Here is a 26976-nt window from a genome sequence, read left to right as displayed (position 1 = left end):
AGTGGGCATCCCTGTCTTGTTCCCAATCTTAGAGGAAAGGCTTTCAGCTTTTCGCTGTTAAGTACAATGTTGGCTGTGGGTTTATCATATATGATGGCCTTCATTATGTTGAGGTACTTGCCTTCTATACCCTTTTTGTTGAGAGTTTTTATCATGAATGGATGATGAATTTTGTCGAATGCTTTTTCAGCACTATGGAGATGATTGTGTGGTTTTTGTCCTTTTTGTTGATGTGGTGGATGATGTTGAGGATTTTCAAATATTGTACCATCCTTGCATCCCTGGAATAAATCCTACTTGATCATGATGGATGATCTTTTTGATGTATTTTTGAATTCAGTTTGCTAATATTTTGTTGAGGATTTTTGCATCTGTATTCATCAGGGATATTGGTCTGTGATTTTATTTTTTTGTGGTGTCTTTGCCTCATTTTGGTATTAGAGTGATGCTGGCCTCATAGAGTGAGTTTGGAAGTATTCCCTCCTCTTCTGCTTTTTGGAAAACTTTAAGGAGGATAGGTATTAGGTTGCTGTAAGCTTTTTATAATAGAAGGTTTTAATAGATTTTCTGTTTTTTTCTGGGGAATGTTGCATAATGCATCTGAATTCTAGGAAAGCATTTTGTTAGGTTGATTATATTTTAAATAAGATGCAGAAAGGCAGACAGCATTATTTTTTCAGCTTTATTGAAATATAATTGACATACAACTGTGTAACTTTAAGGTGCACAATGTAATGATCTGATACATGTATCTGTTATGAAATGATCACCACAATAGGGTTAGTTAACACCTCCACCACTTCACATAATGATCATTTGTGCGTGTGTGTGAGTGTAGGATCTCAGCAACTCTCAAGTATATAATCCAGTCACTATGCTGTACATTAGCTTCCCAGGACTTATTCATCTTATACCTGGAAATGTGTACCCTTTGACCAACATCTCCCCCAACCCGGCCCTGCTGGTGTGAAAAGCATTATTCATTCATTTAACAAATATTTGAATACTTACTGTGTGTTCATTGAACAGCTATACCCGCAACATCTTGTTAGTAGATCTGGGTCAGCTTTGAGGGACATGGCTGGCAGTTCCACCTGTCGACTTAATCCTGTTTTGCACTTTTTATCTAGAAAGAGAAAAGGCAGGCTCCCTTAGAAGAAGGGAGTACTTTTCCAGTTATGTATTACTATGTTATAAATCACCTTACATCCTTTAGCAGCTTAACACATTACTATTATTATGGCTCTGGGCTTGACTGAACTCGGCTAGGTGGTTCTTTCGGGGTCTCTCGTGGTTGCAGACCGACAGGGGCTGGAGTCCTCTCAAAGCCTTTGTCACATGTCTCATTGTCATCTAGTACCTCAGTGGGGAACATCAACTAGGACCCCTACACTTGGTTTCTCCATGTGATCTCGGCTTCCTCGCAGTGTGGCAGTAGGCTTCCCAAGAGCAACTGTCCCAACAGGACCAGACGGAGACCATATCATTTTTCTGACCTAGCTTCTGAAGTCACCTGACCTCATGTTCACTGGGGTGATAGTCCTGCCCAGATTTAAGGGGAGGGAACATAGAAGCCACCTCTCAATGGGAGGGGTGCCACTGCCATGATCAGATCACGGTGGATGGGAGGTTTTGTTATGGCCAACTTAGAAAATATAATCTGCTATATCACTAATTTATCAAAGAAATGAAAACTAAACAACAATGCTTACATCTTTCAAATTAACCATGGACTCAGTTACTATAGAGTAAAAGCCAAGTCCTTCTGTATATCAGGCCAGATGGGCTAAGTTGTGCCGCAGCAACAAACCACCCCCCACATTTCAGTAGCTTAACATTAACAGGAGTCTCAATGCCAGACAGTGGCTGTCTCTCCAGGGTGCTGCCAGCTGGTGACTCAGTGCACGACACATGTCACACACAGGTTAGTAGGGGAGGCTCTGCTCCACACAGCCGCTTGGGAAACCAGGCTGATGGAGGCTTTACCAACCTGTAGCTGCAACATTGGAAACACGGATACCATGCCAGGGAAAGACAGACCAGAGAGTCACATAAGGGATCCTTAGTGCCTGAACCTGGAAGTGACACGCTACACATCCACTCCCAGTTCACTGGCCCAAACTAGTCATGTGGTCCCATCTACCTGTAATGGGCTGGGAAATGTAGCAGAGTAAATGGGGGTTTTGGTGCCTGTTCGGTGGTCCCCGCCACACCTTGTATGGCACCAAGCCATACATGATCTGTCCTTCCACCTTATCTCTCAAGCCTTTTCTCCAGATATCCACGTGGCTTGCCTCTTCACGCCTTCAAGTCATCACCAAGATGTCTCCTAATGAAGTCTCTCCTGATCACCCGATTTAAAACTGCAGCCCACTCCTCGTTCCTGTCCTTCACTCATGTAGTCTCTTATTCTATTCCTTCCTTTTTCCAAAGCACTTATTACTTCTGACACACTGAAGTATCTGTCTCCCTGCCACAGTGTCAGCTCCATGAGAGCCCTGATCAATGTCTGTTTTATTCGATGATGAATGCCAAGTACCTAGGATCGTGTCTGGCACAAAGAGGGCACTTAATAAATATTTATAGAAGGACTGAATTTTTAAAAATACTTGCTGCTGGCAAGGCTGTGGTAAGTTACACTTCTATGCTCTCTTAGTGGGACTGTAAATGGATGCAATACAGTTTTAAATAAACTTTTAATTCTGGAATAGTTTAAAATGTATGGAACAGTTGCGGCAACAGCACACAGAGTTCCTGCCTACCTCTCACCCAGTTTCTCTAAGGTTAACATGTTACGTTACCATAGTACTTTTGGCAAAACTAAGAAGCCCATATTAACATGTTAACTCCAGACTGTATTCGATTTCACCAGTTTTCCCATAAATGTCCTTTTTTCTATCCCAAGATCCAGTCCAGGTACCATATTGCATCTGGCAATCCATATTTTTTTAAATACGCGGAAAGAGGCCCTCTTATGCTACACCCGTGGAAAGGCAACTGAGGTTTCGCAAGCCTCAAGGGCAGGTTTGCGTTGATTTGCAACAAAATCAGGCTGGGCTTCTTTCTGGACCCTGGACTGCTGGCCCTGGTAGGGTGTACCCATGTTCTCTCACCTTTGTGCAACTTCCCTTCTAGAAATACAGTCCAAGGAAATAAACATGGGCACAAAGATTTAGGTACAAAGATTAATCAGGAAGGAATCTTTGCAAACAACAAAAACAGTGCTGAGGACCTTCAGGAAGCAGGGATTTGTTGGGAGGTGCTGAGTAGCCCTCAGGATTGTAAGGAGTGAGGTGGCTTGACCTGGGAAAGATGACACGTTGGCCCTTTTGGGGAGTCCGGTGCCAGAAAGTGGTGGCTGTCTCTCCAGGGTGCTGCCAGCTGGTGACTCAGCTCCAACTGGCTTCCTTTCCCGGGTGCCGCCCTTGGAACTCAAATTCCCACGGCAGAGGGGAAGGGAGTCTGAGTCTGAGCAGACGTCTGCTCTGGAGTCCTGAGACCAAGGTCCTGGTCAGTGGGAGGCAGACTCTGCTAACCATTAACCCCACCAGTTAGGTGGAGGGAGGGAGGATCAGGTCTCTAAAGGAGGAAGAGCAGAGAGAACACCCACAGACGACCACCACAAAGGATTCGCAACATGGCCTTCTTTTATTTATCAAAACTTAAATGATTTAAATTGTTATTTTATAGTGGATGCATTAAATAAATTATGGTATATGCCACTTAATATGGGGAAATGTTTGCAAAGTAATGGAAAAACTTTGTAAAATAAGATGCATAGCGATGCTAATTACAAATACGATTGAAAGAAAATACATCAAAATAAGTGGTTATTTTGTGATGGTATCATGAATTTTTTGCTTTTTAAATATTTTCTGATTTTCTACAATGTCTTATCATTGGGAAAAAAATTTTTAAAGTCCATGCATGCTATTTGATCTAATAATTTCTCTTCTAGCATTCTATTCTGAGATAACAAATGTAAATAAAGATCTTACACAAAGATATCCATTACAGATTTGTAATAGTGAAAATGGAAAACAACAGTGCAATATTGTAGGAATGTTAAATACATTAAATATATGGGCTATATTATAGACACTAATAATATTTTGGAGGAAACTTTAAAGACATGGAAAAATATTTCCATGGCTAAATGAATACAGCAGAATCTAAGATTGCTTACACAGTATAATCTCAGCTATTCAACACAGTTTCTGTTTGATTCAGTGCTAACTACTATGTCACATTAAAGTATATTCTCTAGGACAGTTCTTCTCAAACTATAGTAAAAAATTACTTTAAAAAATTTCCATTGTATTGATATACCACCTTTTGTTTATCCATTCATTCTGGATGGACATTTGTATTATTTCTGCTTTTTGGCTGTTATGAATAATGCTATGAATATTTGTATACAGACTTTTGTGTGGACATACGCTTCCAGTTTTCTTGGGTAAATACCTAGGAGTGGAATTGCTGGCTCATATGGTAACTATTTAGCATTTTGAGGAACTGCCAAATTGTTTTCCAAAGTGGCTCCATTTTACAGCATCCCTAGCAATGCTTTCTCCACATTCTCACCAACACTCTGTCCACCTTACTGTAGTCATCCTAGTGCAGGTAGAGTGATATCTCATTACAATTTGGATTTGCATTTTGCTAATGACTAATGCGGTTGGGCATCTTTTCATGCGCTTTACCATTTGAGTATCTTCTTGGAGAAATGGCTATTCAAATTTCATTTGCCCATTTAATTGGGTTGTCTTTTCATTTTTGAATTGTAAGAGTTCTTTATACATTCTAAAAATGTATCAGGTAGATGATTTGCAAATGTCTTCTCTCATCCTGTGGGTTGTCTTTACATTTCCTTGATGGTGTCCTTTGAAGTGCAAGTTTTTAATTCTGATGAAGACCAGTTAACCTATTTTTTCTTGTCACTTATGCTTTTGGTATCCTAGGCAAGGACTGCCTTATCCACTCATGAGAATTTACATTTTCAGTTTTTTGAGTTTTATAGTTTTAGCTCGTGCATTAGATCTATGATCCATTTTAATCACTGTATATGGCATGAGGTAGGAGTCCAGCTTCATTCTTTTATATATGGATTTCCAGCTGTCCCAACGGTATTTGGTGCAAAGACTACTTATTCTTTCTCCACTGAACTGTCCTGGTACCCTGCACTTAGATTTTTAATGTTGCCAAATTGTCCTCCAAAGAGGTTGTGCTGGTGTACATGTCCACCCATAGGAGCTAAGGGCCAGTTCCTCAGGATGGGCATCAAAGGTCAGGAGACATGATGAAGTGCAGCCAGCAGGGACCATCAGTGTGGTGGAGGGGTGGGGTGGCTTGTAAGACAGTGCCTTGCTAGGGTGGGTTGGAGGAAGTAGAAATGTTTCTCTCAGAGAAGAGAAAAAGGTGGGGGAATATAAACTCTGAGTGGCCCTGAGTTTAAAGCCCTGTTCTGCACCTTATCAGCTGTGTAGCCCTGGGAGCCTCTGCTTCATTATCTTATAAACAAAAATGGTGACCGCTTACTTTTGTGGAGCCATGAGGAGTAGGTTTATGTAATATCCCAGCCCATGACAGGCCCTCGACAATAGCAGCTGCTGTGACATTTCTCTGTGGTATGTGTAGCTGAGATTGTGTGACTGTTCGCAGTGGGACAGTGTTGGACCATTCGGTGAGTGTGAGATTTTTAATGGGTCTGATCTTGTGTAGAAACTTCGATCTACTGGTATGTGTCACTGTCACCCAGAGCAAGAGGTACTTGAAGTCTTTGCTGTGACATGCTGAGAGAGGGGGAGGGGAGAATGTGACTGAGATTGAATGTGACATCAAGACAGGTCCTGAGTGACAGGACTGGAGTGTGCGGAGGCAGACTGCGCCAGGCCAACTTGGGGGTGCCCAATGGGGCCGTGTGGAGTTCAGAAGGCAGGGCAGGTACTGTCCCCTCGTCCACAGAATTCCCTCCCTGCTTCCTGAAGGCAGCGAAGAGGAGAGAGGGGATCTGGGTCCAAGTGCAGAACCTACAATCTAAGGAGCTGCAGCTCAAGCACCTTTGCTGTTGTCACCCAAAGCTCAAGAAAAGAACCTCCAGGAAATGTGTGCAGATGGGAAGGGTAACTGGACTCATTTATCCTCCTCTGGGCTGTAGTCTTCAGAGTGACTGATAAAAACAGCTTTGAAACCTAATCATTCCTTCCTCCTCTCTGTCCCCTGGCGGAGAGAGGAGAGGAATAACTGCCACATCTCATTAAGCTTTTACGAGCTCAGGCAGGCAGAGTGGCCCACACCGGAGGCGGGCGGGGGGCTGGGGTGCTGCGGGAAGGGGAGCCCAGCTCTCAGGGAGGATCTGTCCCAGACCTTGGAGGCCTGCACGAAATGAAATAAGGGGTTAACAACAGATGTGGGTTAACAGCTTTTATTAAAATTGAAATCAGACGGGCAGCGGGGACAGGAAGCTGTAATGTGGGGACAAGAGAGAGAGGGGCAAAGATGTAGATCTACTGAAACTGGAAGTCAGCAGTGAGGCACAAAGAGTCCCGAGGGCGGAAGGGAAGGGAAGGACTGCTTTTTGTACTGTATGAAGCTGAAAAAAATGAGCTCATAAATAGGAGTGGGAATCTTATTGCCTCTGATTCAATGTGACTTTAAATACAAGGTGAGATTGGTATGACTATTAGTTTGAATAGGGGAAATGGGAACTCTTTCTCTGCGCTCAAAAATATGAAAGAATTAAAACCATGACTGAGACTGCACAGGGATCCAGAGCGTAGGGGTGGGAGCGAGAATAAATACAAAGCAGACCATAAACCAAGGAATGAGATTGGAGGTGCACAGAGGGTCATTTGGCTTTACCACCACGATGCCACATGGCATGAGCGAGTGCTGCCTGCCCCCTGTCCTGGGCGTGAGGGGGAGAGGTGTCCCAGCAGCAGAGTGGCCTGGGCTTCAGCAGAGCAGGAACACCCACTGCTGACGAGGTGGGAGCTGGGATAGGGAGTCTGCAGACATATCTGGGCACCTGGGCAGGGCTTGTAGTACTGGAGTGGCCACTGGAGGGCAGCAGCAGCCTTCCTAGGCCAAGGGCAGTTCACACCTACCACCCGACTGGAAAACCATGGGGTTCTGGGACTGAAAAGCCACACAGCCGGACTCTGGGCAAAGCCGACTTTAGCCAATTAGAGCCCCTGTCAGCGGCCAGGTAGACAAACTCCTCCCAGTGGGGGAAGGTGTGAGACTCCGTGAGCCTTGCCCAGTCCTGAGCTCTGGGTGTCTGCAGCAAAGTGGAGTAGTGCCTTAGTGTCAAGATAAGCATCTAGCAAGATAAGAAGGGCTTGGGCAGCACCCACTCCCTGTCACTTCCGTAAGAATTTCTTGTTGAGGAGAAAGATGAGAAGGTTGACATTGACCTTGGCCTTGTTGAAGAGTTTCATAACAGCCACACCCTCATACTGGAGCTGCAGGAGATCCTAGGAGGGAGGGAGGGGGCGGCGAGGAGGGTCTGAGGGTGCCTCACTGGGGCCCAGCCAGCCTACACAGCACGGACACCTGAGAGCCTCACTCGGGCACCCACTGGCACTGGCTGTTGAACTGCGGCACTGAAATCCCATCTCCCAGATGAGTAAACCAAGGCCAAGAGGGAGGGACAACCGGACCAAACATCAGTGCAAGCGGAGCTAGGGCTTGAAGTCAGTTTTCAAGTTTTGGATTTAAAATCACTGTTTCCCTGAGCACTGACCTATGACTTAGACCAGCTTCTTAACCTTTTGGCAACAGAGCCTGTAAAACAGGGATAATGCTTCAGAGCTGAGCTGTGGAGAGGATTAAATGAGGTAACGTGTGAAGTTCCTAACATGTGATAGGGCTTCGAATATTAATCCCGCTTATGGCATCACCAGCCCACTGCACTCTCCTCATGCTTATAACTGGGGTGCTGTGTCGGGGCATGGGGACAGAAGGGCTTGGGCTGTGCAGACCCCCACCCTTTTCCTCAGAGGGGACAATGCTGACTGGGTAGGGAACAAAGCTGGCATCCTCAAGGCCTAGGCGAACAAGGCCAGCCTGCTGTCATCAGGCCAGCACCTAAAGCTTGGCAGGTGTCCTGAGGGTCCCCTCACCTGATAGTGAAGCTGAAATCGCTCCATGTCCACACCCAGGAACTTGGCATTTACTTCAAACTTTCCCGCTTCATTTCCAGGGCTGATGTCAAAGATCACATTTCTGAAGCTATCAGGGACGGTATTCAAAACGGGGACCCATGGCCTCTTTCCAGGGCCCAGCCCCACTCTCCCACCCAGGCTGCTCACTCAGGCAGTGGTGTGTCACCTAGAGCCCAGACATCCTCTCTGTCACCCCCAGGGCCACAGCTCTGTCTTTCCCCAATTCACACTGGCTCGCCACACCATCTCTCTTACACCTGCCTGGCCCAGAGGAGCTGCTGTCTCCTCCAGGAAGCTTTCCTGCATCCTCTACCTTGGTGGGTCTAGAACTGTGCCAGACCACATCCACTCCCTTAACTTTCTGTCTGGAGGTGTCCTGTCTTCCCCATCAATCTAACAGCTCCTTCAAGGTGAGGACCATGTTCCTGCTTCCCTTCCACTGGGTGCGTGGCCGGGAGGTCCACCCCCAGGTTAGGGCACAGGGAGGGTCTGACATTCTGCTTTCCAGAGACACATACTGAGAAGTGGGAAGATCTTCGATCTCCAGCAAGACGCCCTTCTCCAGGAGCTGGGCAGCAGTGTAATGAAGAGATGGCTGCTTCTTCCCTTTTCCAGAACTCCTGGTTTAAAAAAAGTCCCAGAGAATTCACCCAACAAGCCCTTCCACGGCAAAGACACTAGCTCTCTCTGCGGCCGGCAGGAAGGAAATCAGAGCCCGAGGAAGACTTCTCACTGATGGGAGACAAGAGTGGGGCTGCCCTTGAGTGTAAGACTTCGCAAGGGAGACTCAAAGCACGGTTTGGAAGGGACCCCGCTGTGCTGGGTGACATGTCCTTTTCAAAGCTGGTAGACAATGGGGCAAGGTCCACACAGGCCGGGCGAGGGGTCACAGGAAACCCTCGGAGTGCTGGAAGGGGGCACCTACCTGGAGCTGGGGGCCAGGTGGTCCAGGCAGGCCTGGATGTACTGGCTGTAGTAGTCGCCCTGCTCCTCATAGAAGGTGGTCTTGGCGCCCAGGCCCTGGAGCGTGGCCTGGAGCTTCACCAGCTCCGCCTTCCGCCGCTGCCGGTGCCTGCGCTGGTGGCGGATATCCTGGGGTTTGGGGAACCGAGGGAGGGGGTGAGTTTGTCCTTCCTGACAGGAGAGCCTCGGGGCCTAACTAGGGCCCAGAGCAACTCACTGTGAGGACCTTCAGGCAAAATAGGAAGAGGAAGACTTCAAGGCTTCTTTTAGGAGGAGAGCGATCTCAAGGGTTCTGTCCCGAACCCTCGAAGCATTTCTCTGGGTCTCTCTCCCAGCGAGGAGTAGCTCTTTTAAGACTCCTTGTATTTTAGTAAAAGAGGGCTGCAAGAACACCCCCTTTCCTGACTAATTTTAAGAACTTTCCTTCAAAGAGGACCCTTTAGAGGTCTCTTGGTCTTCCCTGGCTGGTGACAGTCTGGGTGGGCACCTACCAGGGAGAGGTCTGCCCTTGAGGTATCAACACTACGCATTGGTATGCACGTACACACGCACGTGCACAAGGATCCCAGGCCTAGGCTGTTACCTTGGCCAGTTCATCCACCAGCCCCTGGTAGCCGTCGCTGGCACTGACCAGCCCCAGGCCCTCGAGGCGGCGCAAGTTCCGCAGGACACGCCGCTGCTTCTCTGCCAGCGGCAGGAGCGAGTGAGCTGTCAGCGAGCGGTGTCGTCGCAGTGGCCCTGGCGTTTGAGCCTCACAGGCCTGGCGTCGGCCCATCATCCGCTCGTGGGCTGCTTCCTGGGGGACAGAGATGCTAGAGGGACTTACCAGGCTCTCCCACTCTGCCCCCAAGCCAGGGCAGCCCCCAGGGGCACCAGCCCCCAGGGGCACCAGCCCCCAGGGGAAGCCTGGGCATTCCAAGTACCACCAGGAGAGTCCCCCCAGGGGAGTGGGGTGGCCCATGAACACCAGAGTGTAACATCACAGACACGGAGAGGCCTCATGGATCACCACGGGGGGAAGTGGTCCAAGGGAGACGCAAACAGAGCTATAGCACAGAGGATTCTGGAGCTAGACTTTATAACAACAGGGCTTTGGGATGACTTCAGTGTATTTGGGGGCATTTCCCTCCTGTCCTGTGTTTTGGGACAAGCCTCTACTGGCTGTCCCCACCTTGTCTCTGGGAAGTCCCTGACTTAGTCTTCACTTTAGCTGATCCAACTTACCCAGGCCCCCCACCCACCCCCCTGCCACTTCCTCCTGCCTGCAGGCCTTTAGGCAGCCCGCCCCGCAGCTGCACGCCAGTCCTTCTGTGCTCTTCAGGGAGCCTTTCCAGACTGCGTCTCAGCAACCTGGCCCCCCAACCCCCCACAATGTCCAGCACTGACATCAGGGGCTGGTGTCCCTGCAGAGCTCACTCGTGCTTCAGTGGGCAATAGGCAGAGAGGTGGAGTCCCAGGACTCTGCAGTCTGAGGCTCCCCACAGCTAGGGCTGCCATCCTCAGCCTGTGGGCCCTGGGGCTGGGGGTCAAGGGCAGAGGCCTTGGTCCTCCTGAGTTCTCATTACTGGTGAGCACAGGTATCTGCCTGGGGCAGACTGCAGGTACGGTCCAGAGGAAGGAATCAGCAGGGCTGGTGGGGTGAGGTCGTTGTGAGCTAGCCTGGCTACCCACCTGCTCTCTGGACGCTGAGAGGGACAGGATCTCCTTGACTGAGTCCCCAGGGTGGCACTGCATGATGTCAGCCAGCATGTGCTTGGTGCTGCAGGAGAGGAGTGATGGAGGGGAGGTGAGGTCCCAGGGAGGGGTCTGGACATGGGGCTGACCAGAGAGCTGAGAATAAGCAGACAATGCCTCTCATCATGGCTGCCAGGGACACTTGGGAGGGAAGGACAGAGAGCAAGGAGGGAGAGACGGCCTGTGTGGAGAAAGGAACCCAGGAGGGAGACCCAGAGGTGGGCTGTGGGCCTGGGATACAGACTGCCATAGTTCTGCACACACTGTGCCCTTCTGTGCCTCTGTGCCCTCCCACAAATTATCTGTGAGTCCACGGGCTGAAAGTCCTTCCTCCATGAAACCTTTCCTAGCCCAGGCGGCCCTTCTCCTGAGCTTTCCAGGCACCTGATGCCCACCTCCCTCTTCCTTTCGGTGGCTCTGGCTGTGTGTTCAGCCCTAGCCCTGCGATATGGCCTCTGCTGGCAGGACAAAGCTGAACACCAGCTCGCTTTCTAGCTGCGAGGGAGGATGAGCAGAGGGAGCTGCCTTCCTGGCAGGGGGGCCGGGGTGGCGACTTCGCTCCTCTTCCATCCAGATGACCAGCCTGGCTCTGCTGAGGGTCCTCCCTCACTTCTGCAGAAATGGGGGCCAAAAGCTCCACGTCCACCTCCTGACCCTCATGCTCCAAGGACAGGGAATAGGCCATAAGCCTCACCGCGGACTGGCTGTGCAACTTTAGGCAAGCTGCTCAGGCTCAGTTTCTCTCCTCGGCCGTAAAGCAGGGAAACCATCACACACCTCACAGTTTGTTTCTAAGGTTAAATGATAGCATTTGAAAAGCATTTGGTAAACAGCATGACACGCAAACATCCATTGCTGCCAATATCCTAAAAATTCCTTTGCCTTCAGCTACAACACAAAGCTGAGCTTGCCCAGAGGAAATGCTGAGACCACAGCAAGGGGAATGGCAGTTGGGCTTCAGGGAGAACGTTTTCATAGATAAGAGCCCAGGGAGAAAGTGGGAAGGTCGCTTCAGAGGGGGGCCACTTTCTCAGCCTGAGTAGGGGCTCAGGCTGACAGGGGGCTGAGGCAGCCCTCACTCACCTCAGAAGCAGGCTCTGGACATTGGCGTCATCAGTGTCTGCCTCTAGCCCTTCAAACTTGTTGGTGAGCGTCAGGGACACTTCCAGCTTGCTCAGATCCACATCACCATCTGCAGCGATGTTCTCCCCTGAGGTCAGGTAAGGATGAGAGCCAGTGTCCGCGAGCGCACGCACAGGTGGGGTCCCGGCAAATGCACAGCTTCATGGGCCCCTCTTCCAGAAAGCTTTCCGCGCTGCCCCATGGCACCTGGTCCCCTCGAGCCTGAGCCCCAAGGGAAGGGCTGCTGCCCGCAGAGCTTACCCTTGTGTTACTGGGGATGTGCCTCTCCAACACCCTCAGCCTGGGTGCCCCGAGAACGGGGCCTGGGCTCCCCCACACCTGCAGCTCCTGGCTCTCCCATCACCACCTTCACCCTGCCTTTTCTCCCCTAACGGCTTCCTCCCATTTCACAGCTCCTAAAATCCCTCCTGCCAGAGAGTCTTTTGAGACCCCAGTCATGCCCACATCCCTCCACGTCTATCTCATATGGTTTAATTGGCAATTTACATGATGGTACAGGGTCCCTCTACTGTCTGCCCCCTCTTTCCACATCAGTCTGTGGCCATGTGGCCATCTCAGGACCAGAGGAAGAGAAGAGGTCAAGCGTATGGCTGGCTCTCTGACCCACATCCCGGGCTGAACAGAAACCTGAGAGAGGGCACGCTCATCGGCCTGTCCCTCCCTCCCTCAGGCCCCCTGGCTGGCCCCAGCTGCCACGGGTGGCACGTACCGATGAGGTCAGGGACGGTGGGCAGCTCCCCGAGGCTCTCCAGGAGCTCACACAAAGGGTCGTGGTGATCAGGGGCAATACAGTCCTGGTGCTCCAGCAACAGCTGCAGGATGGAGAAAGAAAGGGGATGCAGGGTCCGAGCTGGGCGCTCCTCTGAGGGCCAGCCCAGCACTGCATCACGGACTTTCTGGCACCCCCCAGGGTGCAGCCCCTCACCCTGTGGGTGTTGACCAGCTCCTCCACAGTGATGTACACCACGGGTTTGGCCACAGCCACCATGTCTGAGTACTCGTCCATCGCAAAGCGCTCTTCCGGCTCCGGCACCTGGCAGGCTCGGCAGATGAACCTCCTATCTCCAGAGAAAGGGCACATGAGGGAGTGGGGTGGGCCAGCACCCCCCACTGTGACCCACAGACCGCCCCCTGACTACTCAGGCCAACTGTGACTCTCCAGTCTCGGCTCTGGCACCTTTGTCCTGCCCGGCCTCTCTCTCATGTCTCCCCAAGCCAGCTTTCCTCAACAGTCCTCCCTTCTCTCCGCTCGGCAGTCCCTCCAACCATCTCTCCTGCAGCCCACTAACTATGCGCTTCACCTCTAGGTGTCTTTTCCTCATGGAGTCTAGAGAGAGGAAGCTGGACATGAAAGAAGAGAAAAGAGGACAGGGAAAAATAAGATGCCGGGACCCGAGACCTGAACTTGAGGTGCGTCTCTTCCAGATAGTCATTCAACACCTGCAGATGTTGGCTCTCCCCAGAGAAGGCCTTGCCAGCCGCAGCATGCTGCAGGAGTTGAGCCACAGCCCCCAGCGCATGGCGCTGCGGGGCGGCCAGGGCGCCACCTGCTGCCATGGCCACAATGTCGAAGGCGTCGGGGGCCACGACAGCCGGGTTCAGGAAGCGGTAGTACAGGAGGTTCCCCACCACCTGAGGGCAGGAGAAACTGTCCAGAAGCGCCCTGGGGTCCGTCTGGACAGCTCCACCCCCCCTCTCCCAACTCACTTGGCTGGAAGGGACCACCTGGGCCAACTCTGTTCATTTTATGGAAGAGAAAAGACCCAGAGCAGGCTGGCAACAAAGGTGACAAGGCAAACCCAAACAAGAGCTGGGAGTAGAACCCAGATCTCCTGACAAGTCCAGTGTTGTCCACTTCCGTTAGCTCATGTCCCAGTTGCCTTTCCACCTGCCCCATGAATCCCTGCTGGTGAGCCAGCATCATTTTACAGGGTAGAGAATAATTTCCTTCCTGGATTTTTATAGTATAGGATTTTCTGTCCTTTTGTCTCAGTCTGAGGGTTCACGGGCACCAGCAGGGCAAAGGAGAGCTCAGGAAGTCGGGGAGGGGAGACAACACTTGCCTTATAGACCTCATTCTCTGTGGCACTGGGGAACTTCTCGGCCAGAGTTGTCTTCAGGACCTTGGCCACGTACCGCATCCCGTACCTGAGGACAAAGCAATCCGTGCACTATGGTGCTGCCCATCTCCACCCGAATTCCAGGCTGAGCGCCTGCCTCCCTCGGTCTGTAGGCTCAGCTGGACCAGAACAGAGCTCAGGAAGCGGCCCTCCACTATCCCCAGCCCACTCCATGCTGCCTTCCTCCACGTTCCGGGCCTGTGTCTCCCTCCTGCCCTGTTGTCAGTACACGGGACCAGGGCCCTGCTGTCCACTAAGCTCTCATGCAGCCTCCAGGCTGACCCAAGAGTCTCTTCTTTGGCCTTCTCAAGCCTCCCCTGGGAAAACACCCTGGATCCCAATAGCCATCCACCTTCCCCCACAGAGGCACCATTAGCCTGTATCTTGGGTGTGCGGCCCCCACAGCCAGAACCCCGGGAAGCTCTGAGGCAGCCGTTTTTGTCTGTCATCACAGAATGGTTGTGAGGCACCTGGTCTGGGCTAAAGGCAGGGCCTGAGAATGCTGAACTGGAGAAGAAGCTCCAGTCCTGACTCCACCGCTGACCAGAGACGTCAGCTTAGGCCCCTTCCCTGCCCTTGTAAACCTACTCCCTGGTCTGGAAAATGGGAATGATCTCTGGGCCTCTCTATCTCACAGGCATTTGTGAGGATTAGGTGAAATTATATCCGTGAAAGTAATACATAATGGTGGAGTGCTATTTAAACATGCTAGACTTATTATTATTTCTATTATGGATGTGCCACCTATAGATTTAATTAAATTCATTTAAAGGTTACTTCCACCTCCTGGGGTACCTGAGACAGAAGTTTACAGCTCATTGTGTATTTTCCTTTATTAGCCCTAAGACAACCTTTGCTGAATCCTAACTGTAAACCTTTCATTGTTCTCCAGGTTTGGCAACAGGGCCATGAGCTCCGTGTGGGGCCCCCTCTCCAGCACTCCCACCTGGGCCTATGCAGCCCCGAGCAGCTGAAAGGGAGCGATCTGAATGATGACCTAGATGAGGCCCACCTTATCAATATTTTCAATCATTTGCTTTTCAAAAAACACCTATTGGTTAAATGCTCAGAAAGGAGAGAACTATGAAGTGCTTTACTGGTTTGAAGTATTTTTTAATTTTGACTTTGTGGACTGAGGAGTCCTATTTTTTCCCCCATTTGCTCTCAGATTATACTGTGTCCCCATAATCGCTTGCAGTTCCCTTCTCTGGCTCCAGGGATGTCCTGACTGGCCACACACAGACCAGCATGCCATATTGCAACTCAGGTCTTCAGCAGAGGCTTTGAGCATTCTCTACCCATCTCCTGGAAGCCCTCTGAGCACCCCCCGTTGTTTCCCTTCCTGCCCCCTCCCTTCAGGGCTCCTCTGCTCTCCCACTGTGGCCCTCTTGAGACCCCATGCCTAGGCTGGTGGGTGGGGCTATTGCACGTACGGAATTTGGTCCACAGATGAAATGATGGCTACAAGGAACTTATCAGTCATGGAGAGGAGGCTGCGGAGGGAGATGTCCAGTCGTCTCTGGACCTCAGGATGGCTCAAGGCCTGCTCTGGGGTGACATCGTAGGGGAGGTGGCTGTCGGAAGAAAGACACAAGGTATCAGCCAGAGTCCACTGCATGGCCTCTCCTCCATGAAGCCCTACCCTTTAAACACATCTTCTACTAACAGGATCTCATATGCACATGCTAAGGCCAGCCCAGCATGCTTAAGGGTTAAGGCCAAAATAAGAGAAAGGATTCAGGACTGGCGTGACATGGGGAGAAGGTAAAGATGGAGGAGTTGGAGTACCCACAGGGGTGGGAGAGTGTAAGAGGGGACGGAGAACTTGGGAGTCTGTAGAAAGACTCCTAAGCAGAACAGGAGGAGATCAGTGGGGCTGACAGGGAAGACTGGGCCAGGGCCTTGCAGTCCCCTGACCTCAGGCCTGTGTGCCACCCAGAGAAGTCACCAGCACTGCCCACTCTCCTCAGCAGTTCCATTTCCCTAGAACCAATTTCTCCCACCATCTATTTACCTATTCATTTGTAAGTCTGAATATTCATCTATACCCCTACCAATAAGGAGTCCATATCCCAACTCCTAGCAAATCTGACATATCCTTTGCAAGCACTGACATAGTAATTACACACATTTGCATATTCATCCATGCTCATTCTATGTTAAGCACACCATGTCTGGTGTCATTTACATCAGTTCCATGTTAATTACCAGAGGGGGTCCTAAAAGGCAACCTTATTTCATCCCATAGGACTGGTATCATATTTGCATAAATCAGCATGCTCATTTATATGCCATTTTCACAGCACCTCCAAGCTGTCCCAGTGAGGCCCACAACCAAGCTGATCAAAGAGAGCGCTCCCTCTGCCCATCTGCTCACCTGCGCTGTCCTGTCTGAGCCTCCGTCTGGTTGATCCAGCTCTTATACAGGTGGACGGGGTCTGTGTGGACGCTGAGCAACTTGTCCTCCAGCACATCCTGGATAACCTTGCCCAGAATCTCCTGCAGGGCACTCTGTCCCCGCCCATTACGGTAGAATCTCACCACCAGTCTCACCACCGTAGGGTTGCCTGTCACCATGTCCTGAGGCTGCTCCACCTTTGACCTGTGGTTCAAGAGGTCATTGAAGCTGGACTCCTGCCTTTGTGTAGGACATAGTTGCTTTCCCTTTTTGAGATTTTTGGCTCTTCAAAGCTTGCTCTGGTGTCCCTCCTCCTCAGGAATGTTTGGTATCCTTTGTGCTAACATGTCGGCCCATGTCCTCCCACCGTGCTATCCTAGGAGATTCTTATAGTCGCTCCACATGAGGCAGAGAATAGAGGTCTTCAGATTCCATTTCTATCCTTAAGCCTCAAAAAATGTGTCTCCTTGTGAAGGAGCCAACAGAGGCATCTCTTAACCCATTCTCTTCCCATTCCTTTGCACCTGGAAAACCTACTTGATTTCCTCCTGGAGTGCTGTCTTAAATAGCTGGAGCAGAAGATAGGCCTCGCGGCGGTTGGAAGCATAGCTGTATAGACTGAAGATCACTGACTCCATGAACTTGGTGGTTTTGTTCTGTGGCATCTGAAAGATCAGCTTGGCCAGGTAGATGGGCTGAGTCTGCAAGCAACGGGGGAATACAGGAGTGGCTGATAATTCACCTTGAGAGTTAGTGATCACATACAGAGAGGCTTTGCTGATGGGAACCTGGAATGGAGAAAGCACTGTCACACTTTCTCAGGGGTCCTAAAAACATTCTAGAAACATCCTAGACAAACAGGAGGATGCAGTCTCTTTCTCTGGAGTCAAGGAATTAGGATTATGGGAAAGGACATCTTACATGGAGGCAAAGGCATAGACAGGAAGGTCTCAAGGTCCCAGACCCTCAGGGATGGTGGCGCCATCTCCTTCCAAAGTCCTCGGCTCACCTGGAGCAGGTAGAAGAGGTGTTGGTAAGCTTCTAGTTTTTGCCTTTTCTCTTTGCTCAGTGACTTTAATCCCTTCTGCTTGTCCAGAACCATCATGTCCGACAACTGTTCCTTGTTCTTCTTGGTCAGCTTCTTGCAGTGGGAAACCACCTCCTGCAGTGGTGAGGGAGTGGGTGGTACAACCAGCCCAGGGCAGCAGAGAGTACAGCACATACGGTCTAGAGTCAGTGCCTTGAAAATCCAGGGCTTTCTGCTGTTCAAGGTATGCAAGACAGGAGCCCAGGGAGGTAACCAGTTCTAGGGTAAGGAGGGTCCCTCCCACTGCCCTGAGACTCCACCTGCACCCCTGCTCTCACAGGGCGAGTCCCCCAAAGGAACTGGGATGCCAGGCTGATACATCTGGCCTATTAGCTTTGCAATGATTTCTTATTAGACTATTGTACAAATGTGAGGTGGAGATAGCACTATATCAGCTGGGTTCTTCCCGACCTGGGTCTATCCCAGTGACCTCGCACCCCAACGACAGAGCTCTAGCTAGCCCTCTCTGACGAGCCCCCAGGGCCCCCATTCTGATTTACTCCTTGCTCTTGCTCTCATCCTTCATCCCAAGTTCACCTTCCTATCAGCCCTGCCTGCCCCACCCCATCACTGCCTATGTGTATGATAATTTACATTTTAAGAAGCTTTCATATCTATGTCTACATTTGGCCTGGCAAGGTGGGCACTCTCATTATTCCCACTTTACTAATGAGGAGACAGACTCACAGGTTACATGGCCAGCCCAGTCTCATCCCCAGGAATCAACAGAGCCAGGCATTTCAATTCCACGTCCAGTGCTCTTTCTACCATAGCCCGTTCCCTCCCCACAACAGATTTCTAGGACAGAGGGCCACTGGAAAAGGGACCCGAGTCAGGTGATAAAATCCAGACAGTTAAAAAAATATTTGATTAGCAGCAGAGAATGGTTAGTATCAGCTCTCCAGAAGCAGCTAGACTTGGGGGAGAGGGTGGGCCAGTGGGCCTCTCACCTGCAGGGTGATCCGGTTCTTTACCAGCTGGCCGATCTTGATGTCCATGAGGTTGAGGTCCTGCTCCAGCTGCTGATTGGACCGGATCTTTCTGACCACGTCTTCCTGGAGCCTCAACAGCTCTGCCTCAGCCAAGAAGTCCTGCTGGCTCTGGTTCAAGAGGTGGGCAAATCTGCGCACCACGCTGAGAGGGGGGTGGGGAGCATGGACTGGCAGGAAGGGAAGAGGCGTCAGGATTAGACATGCCCTCACCAGAGGCTTCCTCACCAGTCCCCTACCCCGGGTATCCCACCCTCAGCCCCTATTCTGCTTGAGGCCAGCAGGTCCCCAGCCTCCAGTCTTTTTCTAACTGGTTCTGCATGTAGTTGGAGGGCAGTGGGCAGCCTCCCAGCCAGTCCTGTCCCTGAGCTCCTTGTCTTACAACCAGGTACGAGCTGTCCTTCCCTTGCCTCTGGGTTCTCCCCGACCTGGGTCTACCCCAGTGACCTCGCACCCCAACGACAGAGCTCTAGCTAGCCCTCTCTGATGAGCCCCCAGGGCCCCCATTCTGATTTACTCCTCGCTCTTGCTCTCATCCTTCATCCCAAGTTCATGTTCACCTATCAGCCCTGCCTGCCCCTCATGCAACCTCCTGCAGCGGAGGGAGGTAGGAGGCAAGGGTAGAAGGAATGTTCAGTGGGTTTTATAATATAAGGAGGTCAGAGTTAGATGGTGATTCCCCTTGACTCTCTTTTAGAATGGGTATATAAGCAGAGAGGCCTCTGAGCTAAGGTCCAAGGAATAATAACAAAACTACAACTAAAACATAATGTTTACTGTAGTACAGAAACTGTTCTAAGTGCTTTACATATTTTAAACAACCCTGCGAGTAAGTACACTATAACTTACTGATGAGATCACATAGCACAGAGAGGGTAAGTAACTTGCCCTAGGTTACCCAGCGAGTAATAAAGGAAGGAGTCAGATTTAGAAGATGAATAAAACTAGGCCCTGTCCTTACAGGCAGTCCAGTAATGGAATTAGACAAATAAACCACAGTTCATGACAGTTTGGTCAGTGCTTTGAGAAGAATGAGCACAGGGACCTCAGGGGAAACAGAAGTGGGCCAGCCAAGTCCCCCGGGAAGTGAAGAAAGGCTTCCCAGAGGAGGTGAGGCCCAAGCTGATGTCTGTGAAAAGGAGGTGAGAGGGAGAGAACACAGCTGTCTGGGGCATTCTGGGTACAGTGCAGAAGGCCCCGGTGGTGAGGGCCAGGCCCACAGGCTGTGAGGCTAGAGGTGCGCAGAGAGGCTGGGTCACGGAGAGCCCTGGAAGCTGTGGACAGGGGACTGGCAGGAGGGGGATGAGATCACACGGACAGGCTGCTGCATGGAGGATGGATTTTCGAGGAGTGAAGAATGGGAGAATGGAAGACAATATTGATGGCTTCTTGGAGTAGATGAATACAACACATTAACTCATTTAATTAACAACCCCACAGATAGGGCTATCATGTCCACTTTATAAATGTGAAAACTGAGGCAAAAAGGAAGTAAAGTAACTGCCTAGGGCCACACAGCTGGTCAGAGGTGGTGCGCTGAGTGGAGAATGGGCTAATAAAATTGGGAGACAGAGCTGGGACAAACAAATTATTCCAGGAAAACTTTAAAGAGAAGGAAAAGAAGATAAAGATGGCCAGAGCCATGGTATTAGCATAACAGAAAGAGAAAAAGTAGACTGGCCCAGGCTGTGGAAAGATAAGGAGGGAAGGCAGCTGGCTGCCCAAAAGCAGATGGGCCAAGTGCCCACAGCCAAAGAGAGGCCTGTGGCCTCAGGCCCAGAAAGGAAAGGGCACTACCTCTTCAGGAACCCAGGGCTGGAGGTGAACTTGGAAACGGACCACTCGTCCACTCCACAAAAAGGAGGGGTACTTCCAAGTTGGGCTTCTGGACTTTAAGGACAGAAGCCAAGAGCAGCCTAGACAGACCTCTTTAATCAGATGCATACCCCGCTACTGGGAATATTCCACAGAGGGGAGACCGGCCAGCTTACCCAACATCCTGTAGTCATCCCGGGCTTTCCTAGCTCGGAAAAACGCCTGGATCTTCACAATGGACTTAACCTGCCATGAACACAGAAGGGAAAAGGGTCGCAGGCTGCCCTGGCATCATGGGTAAAGGTTGGTTATGGGGACAGGGAGAGCAGGATGACACTCACGTTCTTCTGGAAGTAGCCCAGACGCCTCCGGTATCGCCTCCGAGCTGCCCACATCCGGGCCCAAGCCTGAATCTGAGAGAAGACACACTACCTTAGAGCTCCAGGCTCAGGGGCCCACCCTCAGGCCCAGACCCACTTAGCCATCTCCAGAGGTCATGAGGAAGTGAGAAGACTAAAATATTTTCTCAGAGGGTCCTTCAAGAAAGACAGAAATCCACTCAAATCATGGTAGCTACCTTGATTATGGTATCCAAGTTTGCTTCTAAATACTGCAACCGTTTCAGGTAAATCTTGCGCTGTCTGTAACCCCTCCACAGAGCCTGTGCATTAGGAGAAAGAAAGAAGTGACCCCACCTGGTCCCTGGGGGCCTGAGAGGCCCCAGGAGAAGCCTTGCCTTGGGCTCTCCAGGGCAAAGGGGTAGAGAAGCGGACAAGTAGATGGGGGAGGGGAAACTGGCCTTGTTCACAAAGAACTTTCAGCTTCACAGGGGAGACCAAACATTGTACATAGCCAACCATACCCTCTGCCACAATGCCTGCTCCCGGCACACACATATGTGCACACACACACACACACACACACATGTGTACTACACAAACACGCACACCTATGCTAACCAACACCTCCTCACAGAAATGCAACAATAAGATACAAGCGTTAAGTATATTAATAAAGCACATAGCTGTTCACCAACCTCACTAAAGCAGGCACTCGGGTAGCTATCTAGAGGCCACCCACACACTATCACACACCCATCCTCCCTCCATGCCGTCTGGAGAGGCGCATGCCGCCTGGGTGGAAAATGTGTACAGGCACAGAGCTGGGCCAGTGGCCATCTGGGCAGCAGGGCACTAATGCTCTCATAACTTACACTTCTCGTTGCAACTGCACCACCCAGCTCCCAACACCAGCTCTAAGGAAACCTTCCCTCCAAGATCTCCAGTAATTCGGCTGTCAGTCTGATGGCCTCTCCCCTGGGTGATTTGCTGCAAACGGTTCATCTCCTCCATAAATCACAACCCCTTTGGTCTCTAAAACTCAAATCTCATGGCTCCTTTCCGTTTTGGTCTCCTGCTTAGGGGCCTCTTCCCTTTTATACAAAGCTTGTGTGACATACTTTTCCTAAAGCACCATTTGGATTATGTCTCTCTCAGCCCCAAAGTTTCCAGAAGACCTCAACCATCTGATCCCACACTCCTATCTGATTTTCTACTGGTTCCCTACTTTCTTAATTATTCTAGCCACATCAGACATTTCCATTTCTTCTAAACATGCCTTATGATTTTCTGCCCCTGAACCTTTGATTATGCCCCCCTCCCTTCAGCTCTATCTCTACCTGCTGAAATTCTTCCTGTCTTTTGGGGCCCAGGTTCAGGCTCTGGATGATTCCCTACCACTGACATTGTTGGTGTTTGGTGCATTAAGAGCATCCCCTTGCAGCCAGCTCCCCTCCCAGCTCCCCCAGCCAGGCTTTCCCCTAAGGCTTCAGCTATCACTGTGCTGGGAAAGGATATAAATGCGGCAGCTTGGCCCATGATACCAGCTGTCCATCTGCAAGTTGGGAAGCCAGGGAGCTCCATCCATGCCTCTCCTACTCCAGGTACTACCTGGCTTGCCTTCTGGACAGTTGCTGTGGTGAAAGGCAGAGGGGTCCCCTCTCTGCTCTTCCCCCTACCCACCACATGTGATACGTCCTTAAAGAGAATGCCTCTCATCTGAATGGTCAGAATTCAGGACTCTGGTCATGGTCAGGGTCAGAGCTTTTAGGAGAGATTAGTCCCAGTACATCCTAGCGGCCTCATTTCTCACTCTCACTTCCCTGTATCTGGAAGACAAGTGGCCTGAAGCTCTGGGCCACCCCTCTCTTCCCCTGTCTCCCAGGACTCAGACCAGAGCCCACACAGCTCCAGTATTAGTAGCAAGTCTGCCCTCTCTCATCCCCTCTCCCACTGGACTTTTCTGCCTTAAGAGTTGGTGTGAAATTCCAGTGTGGGCACAGAAGGGAAGAATTCCTATGATCAGATCACTAAATGCTAATTGCTACAGTTCTGCATTGACTTCTGGGACCAGTTCCCTGAAGTTTAACATCTGATGATGCTATACCAATGGAGCGCCTACCACACTAACAGCTACATGTGATTTCCTACTTAGTCCTCACAATCAGCATACAAGGAATACCATTATTATGAAGGGGGAAAACGAATGTTGGAGAGGGCCTAAGTAAGGTGCCCAAGGTCGTAGGATCCCGGAGTGCTAGGACTAGGAGGAAACCTTCAGCCTGACACCGAAGCCTAAGTTCTCAGTTACCACCCCACATGTCCTAGATCACAGTCTCAGCCTGTGCATGTCTCTCTCGGGGTTCTCTGGCGTTGCCTTTGTGTCCCCTACATCTAACATCAACTATATTCCCATTTCCATGAGGGGAGAGATGTGATCGCTCATCTGTGTCTCACGCCCGTCTCCCACCCCTGCCCAGCACGAAGTGGCATCCTGTGCAGATACTGGGCATTCAGAGATGTTTATTAAATAAAGTGTCTTTACAATGCCAGCATCTCCATGAGACCCTCCAGGTCACATCTACCTGGGAAGGCCTCTGTTTGCTCAGCGCCCATCATCCCTGGCTTGTAAAGTGCCTGGGCCGGAAGCTTAGCTTCCCAGCTGGCTGTGTGTCCCAATTATTTGTGGGTCCATCTCAGAGGCTACAGTGGACCATCCAGAGGTTGGAAAAATTAAGATGGAAAGGGCTGGCTGTAGAGAAAAGTTAGGTGTTCTTTCCCTAAGAGATGGGCCACCCCTTTTCTGTTTAGGCACTACCACCTCTTGACGACTCCTATTCTAGTCAGGAAGTCCTCTGGGAGTCTGCACCCTGGTGTCTTACCAAATCTGGTTCCAGTCTCCCCATGTGGAGGCTAAAAGCAGCTCTCATACCCTCTGGACAGTGATGATGAGAATAGTAACCAGCACTTGTCCACGTTCTTGCCTATCCACCAGCCACTGTTTAGGTGCACTTTAGATACTGCCTTGCTTAATTCTCCTAACAACCTTATATGGTGGGTGCTACACTTTTCAAACTCCTATTTTCCAGATGGGGAAACTGTCAGAGCATAACTTACTTGTTAAGGTCACCCAGCTAATAAGTGGTAGAGCTGGGATTCAAACCCAGGTAGTCTAGGCTCTAGAATCCACGCTCTTAACCACTATTATTCAAAGGCCATCATACCATCCCAACTCCACTCAGCAAAAAGGAAGTAGGAAGGAAACCCTGAAGCTCAGAAAAGCCCAGGTCTTGAAGACTTAGAAAGCCAGAGGCTGCCACCTGGATCCTGATGATTGCTGGAAGCCAGGCTCTCAGAAAGTGGGAACGCTCGGCAAACTTCTGCCGAACCAGGAAGCCTCGGAGACGGGCCTGGAGCTGGATGACGAAGCCAATGTTGGCCTTCCAGAGCTGCTGGCGGTCATGGGCAGCGGTGACTTTGGTGACGGCTGACTGTGGAGGCAGGAGGGAGAGCCCGTGGTACCCTGGTTGGAAGGGGGGCACCCTCTCTGCAGGGAATCCCCCATCCACGATTCTCTCCCTCACAACAGCACTGCCAACCTGGATCTCTTCCCGAGTCAGGTGGGAGGTATTGAGGCAGCAGCCAGGGGGTCGCTCCCAGGTTCCCTGGAAGGTCTGCAGGTGGAAGTAGTAGGAGGTGCCATCCTTCATGTCATGTTGAACCCAGAAAGCTGCATCCCCTAAGCAGAGCCAAGTGAGCAGAGAAGGCTCAGGGGTGGCAAGAGGTTGCCGGGGCAGGCAGAGGGTGAGCGTAGGGCCATTACCTGGATGCCGCTTCTTTGCCATGGCACCTTCCAGGACTCGCTGGTAGCTGTTGGCACAGTCAGGAACCACCCCTCGGAGGGCCACAGAGGGGTTTCGTAGCACCCGCACCGTCTGGGCTGCCTTGCCCTCCTTGATGGCCTGATTGATGGCAGCCATGCCAAGAGCCACTGAGAGGCACAGCAGGAGGGGCTGGTCAGTCCTTCCCTCAGTCCCTCCCATAGGACCTGTCCTGTCCACTGGGGAGGAAGGGACTCAGTGGAGAACACAAAGGCACCCTGCCTGACGGAGGGGACAGGGACCATCCTAGAATGGATGCAGATGAAAAGCAGCAGCCCACGGCTATGCAGTCTAGGAAGGCCCCGGGAGGCAACAGGCAGCTGGGCTGGGGCTTGGTGCAAGGAGCCAGCTCCTACAGAAGCTCAAAGGCAGCAGCTGGGCAGAGACCCCACCCCAGGACAGTTTTTTAGCAGGAGAATAAAGTCTAAGAAGTGTGGCACCTGCCTTCCAGTCACTCAGAAGATGGCCAGGGGGACTCCAGAACTGAGAACTAACACCGTAAGCACTCTGGCCAAGCACCAGGCTCTATCTGAAGAGATCCGGCCTGCTTTTCCTCAAAGCCAAGCCCTCTTCTCCACCGCCAACACTAAACATTCCTTAGCCAGTACTGTTAGAACCCAAATTCAAGCTACTAGCAGCAGACGGGATGGATTTTTGGCCACCACCTGGCTGCACACACTGCCGTTGCGGGGTAAGTGCCACAGGAAGGCACAGAGGGAGGAGGTGGGTGGATTACGGGCTGTCAACCCCTGAGAATTTCCTGCCCAGCTGACTGCTAAGAAATCCATCTTACCATCCAAGCAGCAGCCCTCCTGTTTGGATTCTGGCCCGCCTTCCCACCAAGGTTGAAAGAGAGGGGATGGGAGGTGACCTGATTACCTGGACTTCTGTGGAGCCCACGCCTCCTTTCTTGCCCCAGCCCCCTCACCTCCGCTCCTGCATCTACACCCCACCCCCACCCCAGGCATTTACTTCTCTGAGCTGTGCTGGTGTCCTCGTTGGCTCTACCCACTTCCTGGCGGATCTCTTCCAGCCACAGCACTGCGCCAGGATCCCCTGTTACCTGATGAGTTGAGAGACGGGAAAAGATGAGAGCCCAGGCTGGCCTCCCCATGTCCCCAGGCCCAGCTGCGGGGGGAACCACACTGCAGGCAGATATCACCAGCCAAGGGACAGCAATGTCCACTCCCCACCTCCTGCTCTGCAGGGGCACGGCCTGTGGCTCTCTGGGACTACCTCCCAGCTCAGAGGGCTCATTCCTATCCCGCTTTCAGGCTGGCCTGGGCATCAGCTCTGCTCAAGCACAGCACCTCTGAACCTCCTAAATGCTCTGCATCCTCCATCCTCTCAGCAGCCTGCTCCCTTGCCCTTGTGCTCAGCCATGTCCAGGGAGAGCTCACGCCCGAGACTCCATCTACGTGCACCTACTCCCCAGTTCCTTAAGCCTCAACCCACACCCCTCAGGCAGATCCTGATCCTGACCTTCACCGTCCCACCTGATCTATATTCCTCTACCATGTAAGGTAGTGGGAAGACTACATGTGATCACAGGTCAAGTGACAACAGGTCAAGTCTGCCACGATGTCAGCCTTGTTGCCTCTCTTGCCTCATCCAACCCGAACCCAAGACTCTACTCCCTCCCAACCCTCCTCACCAAAGAGTGGACTTTCTAAACTAACATTTTATTGAGTACTATGTTCCAGGCAGTGCTCTAAAGCACTGAAGCAATACTTGTAAAGCACATAAAACAATGCTTGGCACAGAGTGGGAACTCAATCAGCATTAGCTAATACTACTGCGATATTATCTCATTTAAACCCTGTAACTCTGAGGTAAGTTCATTATTATCACACGTTTGGAGTAAACTGGCACAGAAAGGGTAAGGAACACGGATGCAAACTCCAATAGTCTGGCACAGGAGGCCTAGCCCTCAGCACTTCCCATACGCCACATGCTCTGGGCATTAGAGCTTCAAAATCCTGCTACATTCTTCAACTCATGTGATTTTTACAGGAGGTAGGTAGGAACCAGGGCATGTGGTATTTTATGGATGAATAAGTAGAGCTAAGAGACATCAGGGATTTGCTGGAGACCACGTGGTCACCAAGTGTTAGAGCAGGAAATTCAGCTCGAGTTCTCTCGCCCCCAGGCTTGTTCTCTTCATGCTGGCAGCTAGAGCTCTGCCCAGCGCCCTGGCCAGATCAGAACCTCCTGCCATCCATCCGCCCCCAGAAGGGACTGCGTCCATCAGACCAGGGCTCTCGCGGGGTGCAGAGTAGGCGCAGCTCTGTCCAAGCGGGACGTTCCTCCTGCTCTGGTGACCAACCCAACCAGCCCAAACGT

The 26976-nt window shown here is 51.2% G+C and overlaps 1 protein-coding gene across 3 annotated transcripts in view; it reads right to left on the bottom strand.

Moving 5' to 3' along the window:
• Window positions 1-6408: 6408 nt before the first annotated feature.
• Window positions 6409-26976, bottom strand: part of IQGAP3 (IQ motif containing GTPase activating protein 3) — a 39421-nt gene continuing 18853 nt past the window's right edge. The window contains exons 16-38 of one of the 3 annotated variants that reach the window (XM_073221400.1): window positions 25606-25696; window positions 24576-24743; window positions 24352-24491; window positions 24073-24243; window positions 20992-21075; window positions 20756-20827; window positions 20591-20660; window positions 18561-18769; window positions 17533-17685; window positions 17061-17311; window positions 16503-16727; window positions 15559-15699; window positions 14069-14153; window positions 13405-13637; window positions 12931-13063; window positions 12715-12817; window positions 11946-12072; window positions 10800-10887; window positions 9712-9924; window positions 9091-9257; window positions 8684-8785; window positions 8124-8232; window positions 6409-7475 (exon numbers count right to left, since the gene is read on the bottom strand). In XM_073221400.1, coding sequence (XP_073077501.1) covers window positions 7362-7475; window positions 8124-8232; window positions 8684-8785; window positions 9091-9257; window positions 9712-9924; window positions 10800-10887; window positions 11946-12072; window positions 12715-12817; window positions 12931-13063; window positions 13405-13637; window positions 14069-14153; window positions 15559-15699; window positions 16503-16727; window positions 17061-17311; window positions 17533-17685; window positions 18561-18769; window positions 20591-20660; window positions 20756-20827; window positions 20992-21075; window positions 24073-24243; window positions 24352-24491; window positions 24576-24743; window positions 25606-25696 — 3249 coding nt within the window. In that variant the 3' untranslated portion in view covers window positions 6409-7361. The remainder of the gene's footprint in view (window positions 7476-8123; window positions 8233-8683; window positions 8786-9090; window positions 9258-9711; window positions 9925-10799; window positions 10888-11945; window positions 12073-12714; window positions 12818-12930; window positions 13064-13404; window positions 13638-14068; window positions 14154-15558; window positions 15700-16502; window positions 16728-17060; window positions 17312-17532; window positions 17686-18560; window positions 18770-20590; window positions 20661-20755; window positions 20828-20991; window positions 21076-24072; window positions 24244-24351; window positions 24492-24575; window positions 24744-25605; window positions 25697-26976) is intronic. The other 2 variants (XM_073221401.1, XM_017639790.3) reach the window with 2 other exon arrangements.

Source organism: Manis javanica, chromosome 14, assembly GCF_040802235.1.
Source record: "Manis javanica isolate MJ-LG chromosome 14, MJ_LKY, whole genome shotgun sequence".
NCBI lineage: Eukaryota > Metazoa > Chordata > Mammalia > Pholidota > Manidae > Manis > Manis javanica.
This window is presented reverse-complemented; position numbering and strand designations above follow the sequence as displayed.